Source organism: Synchiropus splendidus, chromosome 17, assembly GCF_027744825.2.
Source record: "Synchiropus splendidus isolate RoL2022-P1 chromosome 17, RoL_Sspl_1.0, whole genome shotgun sequence".
Classification (NCBI taxonomy): Eukaryota; Metazoa; Chordata; class Actinopteri; order Syngnathiformes; family Callionymidae; genus Synchiropus; species Synchiropus splendidus.
Genome location: NC_071350.1, coordinates 2,983,014 through 2,996,851, shown reverse-complemented (window position 1 = coordinate 2,996,851; position 13,838 = coordinate 2,983,014). Strand labels below are relative to the sequence as shown.

The window sequence follows — 13,838 nt, the reverse complement described above, 5'->3', positions numbered from 1 at the left end:
TTTCCTCCCCGGCTCCAGGCTAATGCAGCCTTTGGCATGGAAATTGACGTGACATTGATGGGCACTCTCCTGCAGGCACAGCCGCGCGCCTGCACTGCCTTCCAATTCACTAATAATTGCTGATTAAAAACTAGTTAAGAGTCCATGAAAACTTAAATGTGCATTAACCAAATGACCTTGTGGGAATGGAAGAGCGCGGAGCTGGCGGCTGCCTGTGGAAGCACCGTGTCAGTGTCTCTGGAGAGGAGCCCAGCAAACACGCTGTGGGTTTCACTTCAGTGGTTGCAGAAACGTTCAGTTGAAGGATTTTACAATCAAAGACATATTTTGATACACAATATTAGCGGCGCACACTGTGTGAAGTGTGGTTTTTATGTTGAAAATAAGAAGCAGTAGACACAGACAATACAGTGGTTGATGTTTAATTTGGAATGAAAGGCACTCCAGTTTCCTCCCACAGACCATTGAGATACAAAGCTTTATTGTGATTATTATTTGGCAGTGAGTGTATCAGTGGCTTTTGTGTCTCTGTGTGCCAGTAGTAATCCGTATTTTCTGATGTGTGTGTTTAGATCTAGATTTTCTCCGTATGTTTCAGCGTGTACTCGCAGCGCAGCCAGGGGCCAACCCTATTTATGCGGCCCTCAAACAGATCATCAAGCTCAGTATTTTCCAACCTTTTTCTAGCCATGGCAGCCTTGGTTCATTGAAAAAATCCTGAGGCCCACCACCAAAGGAACCTCGGCCAAAGCGCACTTGTGTTTAAAGCCCTATAGAAAATCCCTATTCATTTGTGAAAAACTGTAGCTACTGACACTCTGTTGTTATTTTGCCAGACTGCAGAAACAAATTGCTGAAAATGTGTTTCTTTCAAATGTGTCCAGAAAGGGGCGGGGAATACAGCAAAATACATAATTTGATTTAATTTTTAATTCACTTACTTTAAATAACTGATTCGATTTTATCACTTTTCTTTTGCATGATTTTATTGTAGTTTTGAGTTTCCAGACAAATCATTAACTTGCTTCATAAAAACAATTATTCTTTCTCTCTTCACATTTTGGAGCATATTTACTTTTTGGTGCATTTAGTTTTTCGCCAACGTTTAAACCACAAAGCCAGTCCATGAGTATCAATAAAGTTTTGAAGCGAGACATCATGTTAGCCATTAGCTCTGTTAGCTCTGCAGTGCAGACAGTCTTTGGCGTCGCGGGTCTGACAAGGATCACTCCCTCCATGGTTCTGTGGTGAAAGTGTGTGGTCAAGTTTGAGGAGCATCAGGTTTAAAAACAGCTGGAAGTTGCGCATGAGAGCGGCTTCTTGTCTGTGATTGTGTGGGAAGAGGAGCGCCGCGCACCACAGCAGCGCTGCTTTGACTGATGGACTGATCAGCGCATCAACACACTGGAGCTCTACAGTAGAGTGGCGAGAAAGAATGTCAGCGAATCCATGTGATCTGCTCACCTTGGTTGATCATCAACACGTTCTAATTGTCATGACTTAATGTCATCATATCACCCACCTCTGTCCCTGGACACATGAGGTGAAACTGGATCATTTTCCCACGGCACACCTCACACTCTCTCACTCTGCGGCAGCCCGGTTGAAAAAAGCTGCTCTAGCTTACTAACAACTGTATTATTTTGCTATTCTCCTGTGCTTTATATTTAAATAAAAGCATATAAACTGAAAGAAAAAGGCGAGACATTTACGATTTCACATTGTGGCATAATAACACTTGAGAATATCCTTATTCAACATTTTCTCCTGGCATTTTTCAGTGATTTTTCATGTGCAAGGCCCATGAGTTCCCTTCTGTGTGCAAGCCCAAAGTCTGCGTGCAGTGTTGAACTTGCAATTTCTATCATTGGTGATGAGACTGAAGTTAAATCCGGCCAGTCTCCTCCACCATCTCACACATGCTGACACACGCACCCTCTTCTCCCAGTGTCATGGGTCCTGCTGTGCTCCGCCTTGAACTCTGGTGTCAGTCAGAGAGCTGCAGCTGCTACCATTTGCTTCAGTCTGACATTTCCTGAGTCAAGGTTGCAGCTGATTATTGCAGACACTAAATGTCATTGTATGATGTATTCAAACCCAGAAAGCCCGACGGGCCCATTGTCAGGAGACTCCACTCTTTACTCTGAATGCAGTTCAATGCTTGCAGAACAATGTCATACCGGATATTATGCCCAGTCAAAATTAGTGTCCGTTAACGTTGAAGACACAACTATTCTGGTTATTGTAGCTAAGTGTGTGCAAACGTGACACACTTTCACCGGCAACTAGACATTGTTATTCGCGCACAGTGATGTGTATTGAGAGGCTAGATTTAAAAGATCATTGAAGCGCCCCCAGAACATCAACATCATTGACGCGCTTACAATGGTAATGAGCTCTGTTGACCACTAGATGGCAACGTATAACTGGATGGCGAGACCGAGCAGGTTGAGTGGAGGATGTATGTCACACACACACACACACACACACACACACACACACACACACACACACACACACACACACACACACACACACACACACACACACACACACACACACACACACACACACACACTTCCCTTTATAAGAATCGTATAGTGTGTGTAACATTTATAGTCATTCGGTTTTGTTTTTTTTTTTATCTTGGGCCGTGGATGTGTGGCACTCGGGCGACATGTGCTCTGTGTCGCCACCTGGTGGCTGTGTTTGCTCATCTGTTATCCAAGTCAGACATGGGCCTTAAATCTGGCTCCGCAGTGCTTCCTGAAGTCCTGTGAATATGCAGGTTGCTAGAGTGGGTGTGTCCAAGTCTGTGGCTGGTTCACAGTGAGTTTTTTGTTTTGTGATGAACAAATTGTTACATTTGCAAATGTAACTGAAATATTAGCTGCACATTAGCTTAGTTTGATATTTGTGTGTATTAGTCAAACAAGACAAGTTTGCATAGGAAGCTTTTGTCATCAACGTTACGGTCAAACGTGCTGCTACAGAACTTTGTTGAACATTGTGATATAATTCAGGTCCATTGGTCAGTTTAAAAAAAGGACAAACACTGAATTCTTCATAAAATTTAAAATTTTAATGGTAACTAAAATTGTGAACACTGGATTTTTTTTAATTCGTTGAGTCTATTACATCTTTTGGATTTTGAGGGTATTATCATGCTTCCAAAAAAAAACAAAAACAAACATTGTAACGTGAGATTTGTTAAAATTTCAACAACAAAAAAAATAAAATTAAACAAATCAGACAGCCCACTTAACATCATGAAACTACTGCCAACCATTACAGAGAGCAACGCTGTCCCGGAGCTTCTTCACGTTCTTCCTCTGGAGGACTCAAGTGGTAAACAAAATAAAAGCTTTAGGATGACAAACATTTCGGAACACGCCGTCACCTCTGCGCTCAAACAGTTAAGACACGTTTGACTGTTGAATCAGTCCAGAAACAAGAGAAAGAGCCCTCTGTATTTAGATCGTCTAGAACAATGTCAGTGAAACAGGATTTGGAAACGATAACTGGATAAAGAAGCAGCAGTTTGTTTGACTCTGTCTCCTCTCTCACCGTCATCATCTACCATGGTTTGTGCTGCTCTTACTGTAGTGTTCCTTTGGCGAAAGCACCTGCATATTAATTTCTCACGCGAGAAACACGACCATTTTAAATATATATATAGCGATAGATCTTTGCGTTACAGAAATTAAGGATTTATAGCCTTTTCAAACAACTTTACAATAAAATCAGTTGGAATTATTTTTTTTAAATACATTAACACTGATGTTAAAGAGGAAAGATCTACATCAGCATTAATCAACAACTAGATCATCTAAAACAAAAACATCTTTAAGCTTAATCTTTTTTCGCCCCCCGGCCCTCATTTGTAAGTCTATATATAAATTATGCTATAATTACAAAAGAAACTTAAAAATAAAAAGCATGTTAAATTTGTTCAGTTTCATTATGTGCTACTTCAGACATCGACTTCACGACAGAACGTCGTCCCATTCAAACTGATTTTGGCTTTAGCTCGAATGAACTTGAACACAAGCCGAACATCTACACACAGAACAAGAACACTTCCAGCCGTTCATGTCACGTCACTTCCAGATATCGAAACACTGCAAAGAAAGATGTGAAGAAATGGCACTGAAAAGCAGATGAAAAAAAAAAAAAAGAGTAACACAACGCACGCTCCCACGCGCCCCTGCATGTGGAGGTGGGGACACTGAAGTATCAGCAACTTGCATATAACAGGAAGAACTTGCTTTGTGCGCACACTTCACAAAAGAATTAGAAAAAGGCCAGAGCGGACAAACTGGGAAAGCTTGGGAGCGGCCTTGAGGTGAGTGAGACCTGGAGCCAGTGATTCATCGCTCTAGTTTTATTTGGTTTGCCAGCGACGACAACACAGCGTCTCACTCTGATGCATAATCAACACAGCCTTGTGCTGGACTAAGTGCTTGAAGAGGGGTTGATTTTAGAAAAGGATGGCGGGACTCCACTTGGACCCTTCCCCCACCCTGTTTCGTCTACAGATACAAGCAGTGCCCAACCTCTGTACAGCCAACACGGCTCAGCCAATGCCACGGGGACATGGATGAAGCAGCTCTGTGCAGTACATCAAACATTCATGCAACTCTTCAAAATTCAAGCCTTTTAAGATTCTGGCGTTTTGACCACTTGATTATGAAACGCTCATCAGGACACACATTTACTCGGAAGCCGAATTCGGGGCTTTGACACCATTGGACGATGGCGCAAATGACACGTTTTCACTGATGTTTAGCACCATCCTTGCTATACTCCACACATTTTGAGGAAACCTGCTGCATGTGGAAGTGTCTTAAAAATGCATGATACCAACAAAACAGAAGGCTGTGACAGAAGACGGCAGACGTTTTGCCATATGCCTGACAGTTAAGCACCACTGAGACCACTGAGAGTCTAAAGCATCGGATTGCAACTTCACTCAAATAATGATGTGATATTGAACAACGGTGACAAAAAGCAATTTCAAATGAGTCAGTAACGTATACCACCTTTAAAACCCAAGTTGACATAAACATATAGCTAAACTTCAGCCAAGCAAAAGATGCAACTCCAGTCATGAAATAAGTATCTTCCACAATCCACATAATATTTTGAGATCATGGGAGGAAGCTGGAGAACAAACAATGTTATCACGTAAACTGTCGTGCCACTGTGCAGATGTGACATCTTCACATGCTCAATGTCAAAATAAAGGCTTGGATTACTAGAACCACACATTGTAGGCTGCTGGAACGGATGCTAGCAAGCCTTCTTACAACTCGTGGGACATAGTGAGAGGAAACTTGAGTTAGCACACTAGACACAAGGAAGCATGGGATTTCAAACTAAGGCATGAAAAAAAAGCAAGGATATGTCAGAACAACAGTAGTAAATCAGTGAAAACGGCCATTTGCTCACCATCAATGACAGTCTTAACTCTCTCAGATCTTCTACAGAGCAAACCAGCTCCACGTAAAGTGAGAGCTGAGCTAGATCTAAAATCAAAACCGCTTCATATTTTGCAAGCCAAAAACACCACTCAGGCCCCAATACTGTGTTTCAGACCACAGCACACAAGCACAATTTCTGTAGTCGCAACAAGTGTCCATGTTGATAAGAGTTAAGACAGTCTGTGACAAATACATCACCATGTTAGTGTCAATGTCCACACACATCCGGGACAGTTAAGCACCACATGGACAATTCACACACACCTTTAGCACAATTGGGGGTTTGAGGTCCATTAGAAACCATCATTAGAATTGAGGATGTGTACAAGGTAACCAGTATATTAATGTACCATCCCCCCTCATGTCAATGAGAAAGCAAAAGCACAGACGGAAGTTATTTTTGTCACGAAAAAATTCGTTTCATTTTCTAACAAATTTGGATTTGGGGTGGATTTTTTAACACACAATAGTCGACCATTAAAGGAGGAAACAAACACACATAAACAAGGTAATGGTTTCTCTCATCTACTCCAAAACCCCAATCGTGAAGCTGGTGCGTTTGAAACCAAGAAATTCAGCCAAGACGACGTCGATTCTCCACTCATCCAACTGAACACTCGTTCATTAGCACGTGGCGGACGTCCGTTGTCCGAATAAAACTGTTTTAATTAAGCAGAAAGGAGCAGCTGAACTCTTGGCTTGGATGAGTGCGAGGGTCCCAGTGGGAAAAACTAATCAGGACACATGGAAATAGCATACTTGGAAAACGCTCCAACTCTGACTTTAACGCTCTTTTACACACACGGGCGTCTAATGCTCAACTGGACTCCCCATGAAGACCATCGACTGTTTCAAAACAAATTAAAGGACTTAATGGAGACAAAACAATGTGCTTCTCCTTACGTTTGAATGGGGGAGTCAACATCAGAGATTTAGAGCCCGAACTGAGCAAGATCATGACTCACCATCCAATCCCACCAACATTACAAGACTGGGGTCGGTTGGGAGAACGCAAGACTACTCGACATGGCTTTAGCAACACTACCTGAGATACATGGAATTATCATGTATTTAATATTCTAGAAGTAACAGCCCAGAGCCATCTTTTAGGGAGCATGAGTACGTATAGATCTCTAGAGCAACTCAAAGGTAGAAGTCTACATAAAGTGCTTCATCATCTACATGTGAACCAAATCCTCGCAAGCAAAAGAAAGCGCTGAATACTGACTTGGAGACAGTGACAAGGATGATGTCACAAGTTGGCAAACTACAACCCCCTTTGACCACTTTTGCGGAACCGAAAACGGAGCTTAACTACTAAACACTGAAAGTCTTGCTCTTCCATTATTGCACACTGACTTTTTAAAGATTACATTAAACACCACAAACTCAGCTTCACATTTCAGCATAGTTTTGACAAAGTGGCAAATCGGGCCTTTTCTTTAAGTATTGCAATTGTCAGATAATCTTCCGGCAAATGAGGGCTGCACAATATATCAAAACCTATCAGTCTGCTTGTCTCCCACACAATGGCGCTTCATATTCAAAAGTGAAGCCTGCAGTGGCGTCCAGTGAGACCAGCATGCGTTAACACACAGTGTTTTTCTTGCACTTGATTGTAGAATGTCACTTTGCTCAAGCATCTTACAAAGCAGTAGTGCTAATCTAGCAGATAGGATGAGTGTAAACATCGAGCCACAGGTTGATTATTGGTCTTTGATCCACAGCACTACCAACAGCTATTGCTTGAACACCACAGACCTCGTGCCAATGTTTAGGCAGTTGAAAAGGAGTAAACCGGTGCAGAAAATGTCCAGAACATTTGAAATGAACAAAAATGTAGTGAACCGTGAGTAGCACGCTCTTCTGATATTGTGCAGCCCTACCACCACAATCACTCCTTACAGTCAACAGACTTACAAATGTTAAGCTAGGAAGCGACAATGGATGATTAACTGTTAAAAGAAACAAGAAGCAAATTAGGAACACATTTACAAAAACACACAATTAGGTCATTTGAGCACACACACTAATATCAGTCCCCTTTCGATGGGAAAATAAAAACAAAAAGCTCCTCATACGTACATTCTGAATACCTAAAACTAGGTATTGCTTTCACATAGAGAATCACACAAAGAAACAGATTCGGCACCAGATTGGTCAAGATGTTTGTCCCTTTTAAACAAAAACAATACTTTCATTTTATCTTTTGTTTAACTGTGGGGCTTCATCTCTGAGCATGTACGAACGCAGCTGCATGGACGGGGACAGGGTGAGCTGTGGCATGGCCACCAACATCATAAAAAAGCATTTTAACAGGTTGTGAATGAGAAGACTTGTTTCATACTCCGATATCTAGTGAATCTTAAGTTGTGAAGGGGTGGGATTCTCCTTCAAAATGAGCACTTGATGTACCTGTTCTGCAGGGTGGAGGGGGGGCTACTGCAGTGCACATAACACTCATCTTCAGTCACATAACATGAAAAGAGAAAAATAAAAATCAAGCTTTTCATTAATTTGGGGGCTCTGATTCCATCATAAGACAAGGTTCTCACTTCCTGCCCACTTCATTTACAGTCTGATTTCTCAAACCTGCACATGGAGAAAAAAAAAACACAGAAAAAAATCATTGAACTAAAAAAATGAAACGGCTGAGGCGTGATCGCCATCTTGACTGGCGGCTGCAACAGTTCGACAAGTTAAAGGCTTCGGAGGTGCGACAGTAACACCCGCTGTTGCTCAACGTCGTTCATTCGAATCGAAGGGACAAACCATCAGCACACACTCACACGTGTCCGTCGTAGAGAAGAGGCACCGATCAACGCCTTTAACATCTGTCCCAAGTGTGAGCATGTCCGTGTGTGTGTGTGTATGTGTGTATGTATGTGTGTGTGTGTGTGTGTGTGTGTGTGTGTGTGTGTGTGTGTGTGTGTCTGTATGGTTCCCCAGAAAGAAGTCTGCTATTCCACCAGAGATACTGAAAGAAATCCAGCATGCCAAACTAATCAATGTTTTCACAGTTGTCACTCCAACAAGGTTTAGGATGTCCAAGGAGATTCACCGTGGTGCCCAGGACTGATGTCACTGAGCAGGTCCGTCCACGGTCAGGTCATAAATCACTACTTTTTTGGGATCTGCAACAAAAAGACAGGAATAAAAAGAGAGTAAGAATATAATATACACACAAGGGTATGTAAAACATGCAATGCTGCATTGTAAGATAAAACAAAGCTTACATGTATTCAGTTGTCAACCACATTTGGACAGAGATGTCCCAACACTGGCCTATTCGCTGTAGTCATACTTGTCAAGTACTCGCTCATGACAGCACCCGATACCTACTAGAATGTTCGCTATATTCAGTGGATTTAGTGACAGTCACAGGTTTTTTTTCGTGACTCGCACCAGCTCTGCCATGAGACAAACAACTCGGATAGGTGAACGTAGTTCATTCAAGAAACGCTCAATTAAGATTTAGTAGTAGTTATTCGTAGTTACAGAGACTCTGATTATCTACGCCACACCACACTAACTCATGCTACATTATGGTGTTGCTACCATTACGTTGCTTCAACTATCACATGTGGTCCTAGAATGTAACCCCCGCAACCAACGAGGGAACACTGTATAACTAAACCAGTAAGCAGTACCAGCATATGCATAGATTACATCAACATATGCATAGATTGCCCAGGCTGAAGTTGAAATCAAAGTGAAATCAGTGGTGTCATGTTTGTCCTTTTTTATATATATAAGCATCATTTAAAATGGTTGTAATGGTATTGTTAAGTACTGGGCAAGTACTCAATTGTCAGTACTCGTACAGCCAAAAAGCGAATTCTACAGTCATATTTTTTTTTACATGATTTGATAACCACCTTCCAGATGCACACGAATATGGGCACCAAAAACTTCATTTATCAATATCTTAAATGAAATGGCACAGCTGGTTCTGGCTCTCATTGAAAGTGAAGCGATAGACACATTAAATGATAGAAAATAGTCTCAACACAAAAAAAAAAATGGAAGTTACCTCGTTTTTGCAAGTTGAACAGGAATTCCATTTCTGCACAGGAAAAACACAAATTAGTTCATCCTTTGAATAGTGCTTGGTAAATACTGGAATTTCTTGATGTTATAACAATAAAAAGAAGGAAAATCACCTTTAGTGTGATAAGCAACAGCAGCTTTAACATCAAATGAGCCCCAGCTACGCCTTCTGCCAATGTCTTTAGAGAAGACCTGCTCTTTAGAAGAGCCAAACAACACAGTGGTTGTGTGGCCCTGTGCAGGCATAGCACCATGGTCCTTGCTAGGACAGGACACAGCAGACCCTGAACTCTTGCCCTCCACTTTGACTCCATCCTGACCACACAATTGCAGCTTGTTTTCCTCATCACAAACTGAAGAGCAAACATCCAGCAGAGGGCTGCAAGTCCTTCTCTCCGAGTCTTTTATGAACATGCCTGGCTCTAGAAAGGATGGGGCGCTGACAAGCTGACACTGAGGCTTGACCATGGTAGACTTGTCCTCTGCGGGTGCTGGACCGCTCCCCTCTTCTGTAGTCAGGTTTGGCTCATTTATGAAAGAAAGCCCCCACTGATTCTGGAAGATATCGCCCAGGGTTTTGTGATTTGTCTGGGCGTCTGGTGGGTCGAGATGACGAGCACTAGGGAGCACAGGTTGCATATTTAAAGGGTAAATTAAAAGAGTACACTTCCTCAACTCGTATGCGTCTCCATCTACAGGACTGTTTGTAAAGCTACAGTTGCTTTCCAATGGAGATGCTACATTCTCGCCACATGGGAGAGCTTGGTCTTGTGGAACACTACCAGCCGCATGGGCAAAGAAAGTTCCCACAGATGGGCAGCCAGTTCCATTTCCAGAAACGGGACCATTAGTAAAGCTAGCTGAGGTGATAGTTTTCATAGCAGACATGGGGACCTGTGACGGTCTCACGGTGGGAGGAGGTGCCTCTCCTCCACTTTGAACTACTTTATTGAGGTTTTCTTTTACTTTACTTGCATAACTTATCTTGGGAACTATTTTAGCACTGCTATTGTCCACAGGAAATACAGGAGGGGGCTTGAATAAAGTCCAGGAGTCCTCATTAGAAGGGGAACACAGCTTGGCCTTTTGCCGCTCTTCAGTCTTTTTAGAAAAGGTGCCAACAGCTTTGCTGTCAGAGTTCTTCCTCTGAGAATCTCCAGCTGAAGCCTCTGAAGCAACAGCCCGTTTCGCTGCTGGCTGGGACTCTAGTTTATGGGTTGCTTTGTGGCCATCAAGTCTAGAAGTCACTCCCTTCTCAGTGTTCTCCAAAGCCTCTGCTGTGTTGCTCCGGTGCATGTCTTTCTTCTTCTCTCTATTCACATTATCTGAGCTTTTGTTGTTGCATCTGGCCTTGCGTTTCTTTGGAGTAGTATATCCACCTTCAGAGCCGCTGCCATCGTTGTCCTTACTTGAATAGCCATTAGTAATTAAGCCACAGTGAGCGATGCCATTTTGCAAAACAGAGTCTTTCTTGTCCAAAGGTTGACCCTCATGATGAATGACATCCAGGGCCTTTTCCTTGTCATGTTTAAGGTCCATATTCTTTTTGAACTCCAGCCTTTTGGTGGTAGTTTTTGAAACCGCAGTGACCAGCGTCTGAGACTTGGACTTCACATTGGTATCACTAATGCATCCATTAAAACTGCTGTTGAGAGGAACACCAGTGGTGTCGGGCAAGTGTGAAGTCTCTTCCTCGTCTTTGTTGAGGATCAGTTCTTTACTGCCTGAAAAGATATATTATGTCAATTTGTGTGGCAACAAGGTCATTTTTAAAACAACTTTCTATTATATGGTTCTCATCACACACTTAAAATAATAGCACATCGAAAGTGAGCCAGGGTTACAACCAGTCAGCATTGTCAACTATAAATCAACTAAGTCGCCAACTAATCGATAAGTTGCCAACTGCTGAGGCTATTGAGTTTCTAAACAGCACTTAATACTATAGAAGTGTTTACTATTGAAAGCAGTACAATTAGATGACCCGCATGTTCATCATGGGACGTTGTACACGTATGACAAGTCGGCTAATCATTAAGATAGTCGTGACTACGACAGTTATAAAGTTGGAGTTTTAATTTTTCTGTTTTCTTATAACTGCATGATCACACAAGTCTGTATGTGTGTACGACAGGCTGTCCATATTGCGTGACTACAAGTTCACTAATCATTAAGATAGTCTGTGACTGCAGCAGCCCTAAACGTTTCTGATAACAACAAACGGCATTCCTTCACCTCAATGTTTTTGCTGTTAATCCTGTTTCAAAGTCAAGTTTCATGTAAATTGTATGAATATGAATCAGAGGTCACAGCCATATCATAACAAACAAAAAAAATGTCTTTTCCTTCTTACCAACCTTCATATAGATAACATTTTCTAAGTGGAGTGAGCGAAGGGCCTTTGCATCCATACACTGAGAGTGAGGTCAAAGCGATCTCAGGAAGCAAGAATCACATCAGAACGCACTGTCAAATACAAGGTAGGCCACCTCATCCCTAACACTCTTCTCCAAGAGTCAGCATGGATGTTCAATCCATGACAGAAGCAGCAGCTCTGGTGAATACCAGCTTGCATCATGTTAATAAACCAGTGCGCACACACAAAATATTCTCGAGCACAAGGAACTTGGACAAACCTTGGAGACACCTCTCACTTAACCTGACACCCACTGTCTCAACCTCACATCCCTTCAATGTGTGTTTTGATGTCCACTTGTTTGCAAGCCACACAGCAAGTCAGATGAAAACAGTTGGATTATTACCCTATATTTCATCTGCTGACAGTGTAGGCATCAAAATCCAGTGTCCTATCACTCAATGCAATTCTCATCCAATACAAATGACCAACTGCATGTACATATTTCGCGTGATTTCTGGTGTATGTTTGAGCCCCGCTGCTGGTCATCAGGCTACAGGCCTGCCAAGCATGCTAACAGCAGCGGCCGCTCGTACCAACATTCACATGCCTGTCACAGTTATCCCTGTCACTCCATCCCAATATTAAGAAAGCAATATACCGCAGATGAACAGCGATTACTTAAAACATGTAAATACTCCGAGGAAAACATCGGACGTGTCAGCGTTAGCTTCTGCTGCTGCTCTAACATGGCCGACAGGAAATGGCAGCTCTGGACATTCCACTGGAGCCGGCTCGTATTCCCGAACTGGACGTTGTGGAGCATGTATAACGCTGAAATTATCATACCAAGAAAACAACGCGACAAATGTTTTCACAGTGCAGGTATTTCAGTACGTGTCGTCGCGTCGGGACAGGTGAAAAGTGGACATTAAAGCCGGCGCACAAGGTCAATCCCCACCATCAATAACTGTCGACAAGAATAACCCAAGTTGGACGTATTAAATACCAAACTGTAAATGCGTTTTTATTGTCCGATAACTGCATCACTGACCAGTAGTAGGGATTTGCGATTTACCATGTCGTGTTAGCAAATTCTTATCGTCTGGTTGACATTAGCCTAGTGAGGCTAGCTCGTGTGAGCTAACTTTTTCCGTACCTCTTTTCTTCTTCGGCGCTTTCTGATGCTTGCGCTTGAAGTGGCTCTGATCATGTTTTGAACACGTTTTATGTTGAGCAGAGTCCCTGTCTTCCTCGCCCTGGTGGTATTTTGTGTCTGGAGCCCGACCCCTGGGCTGATCCTCCATTGAAGTGGAGAATGTGGGACTAGTGAGTGCAGGACAGTCCAATCACAGCGGAAGCTATTCTCAGCTACGTAGACGTCAGCAGAACACGTCTAAAAATGGCACACTTTTTTGGGTGGTCACCGTCTCTATTCCAACTCCGGGGCTGTTCACAGAGTATGTCACAACATGCTTTGCCTGTGTGACAGAGATTAGTGACGACTTTTCACAATGCAACTCAGCTTTGGTGACATTTCACGCACGTTCGGGGAAGGGTGGACTCATATGACCGCAGGCGCTGCCACGTCTTCAGCCAGTGGACGCTCACTGGCGGAGGGTCCCAACGGCACCTATGAAACCAGTCACTCGCATTAGCACTCGGTGAAAACTTTTGCAGCGTTAACATGTGTTGCCTGAAATATATTGTTAACAACGTCTTAAAATACAAGTTGTCGTTGGTTAATTTTAGGGGAAATAGTTTAAACTATTGTTCGATCGCATGGTATTGAAACACACCTTGTCGAGCGAGACGGATGTGCAACCACTCCTGATGCTTCAAAAGCTGCTTGAAAAGAGACAAACAAAAGGCCACGCAAGACCCTGGCACTATTTTTTTGCGTTTATTAAGAGTGAAATGACAGACGTCACAGATCAAAGGAAATACAC

At 42.7% G+C, this 13,838-nt stretch overlaps 1 protein-coding gene across 3 annotated transcripts; it reads right to left on the bottom strand.

The window, feature by feature from the left end:
* Positions 1 to 3,056: 3,056 nt before the first annotated feature.
* Positions 3,057 to 13,813, bottom strand: nufip2 (nuclear FMR1 interacting protein 2). Of its 3 annotated transcripts, none has more exons than XM_053846340.1 (5): positions 13,689 to 13,813; positions 13,436 to 13,522; positions 9,647 to 11,257; positions 9,517 to 9,549; positions 3,057 to 8,617 (listed from the first exon to the last, which is right to left on the bottom strand). In XM_053846340.1, the coding sequence occupies exons 2-5, from the start codon at positions 13,455 to 13,457 to the stop codon at positions 8,565 to 8,567; spliced, it is 1,719 nt and encodes a 572-aa protein (XP_053702315.1). In that variant the 5' UTR covers positions 13,458 to 13,522; positions 13,689 to 13,813; the 3' UTR covers positions 3,057 to 8,564. The 3 variants fall into 3 exon arrangements, with proteins under 3 accessions (XP_053702315.1, XP_053702313.1, XP_053702314.1); XM_053846338.1 differs by lacking the exon at positions 13,689 to 13,813 and adding an exon at positions 13,049 to 13,370 and having other exon boundaries at positions 13,436 to 13,504; XM_053846339.1 differs by lacking the exons at positions 13,436 to 13,522; positions 13,689 to 13,813 and adding an exon at positions 13,049 to 13,415.
* Between the last annotated feature and the right edge of the window lie 25 nt (positions 13,814 to 13,838).

Excerpts from the sequence above, each read along its gene's own strand:
- nufip2 (XM_053846338.1), bottom strand. The coding sequence starts at position 13,196 with ATGGAGGATCAGCCCAGGGGTCGGGCTCCAGACACAAAATACCACCAG. Across the intron at positions 11,258-13,048 it reads AGCGCCGAAGAAGAAAAGAG|GCAGTAAAGAACTGATCCTC; the intron begins GTACGGAAAAAG and ends ATATCTTTTCAG. Across the intron at positions 9,550-9,646 it reads TGTTGCTTATCACACTAAAG|AAATGGAATTCCTGTTCAAC; the intron begins GTGATTTTCCTT and ends TTTCCTGTGCAG.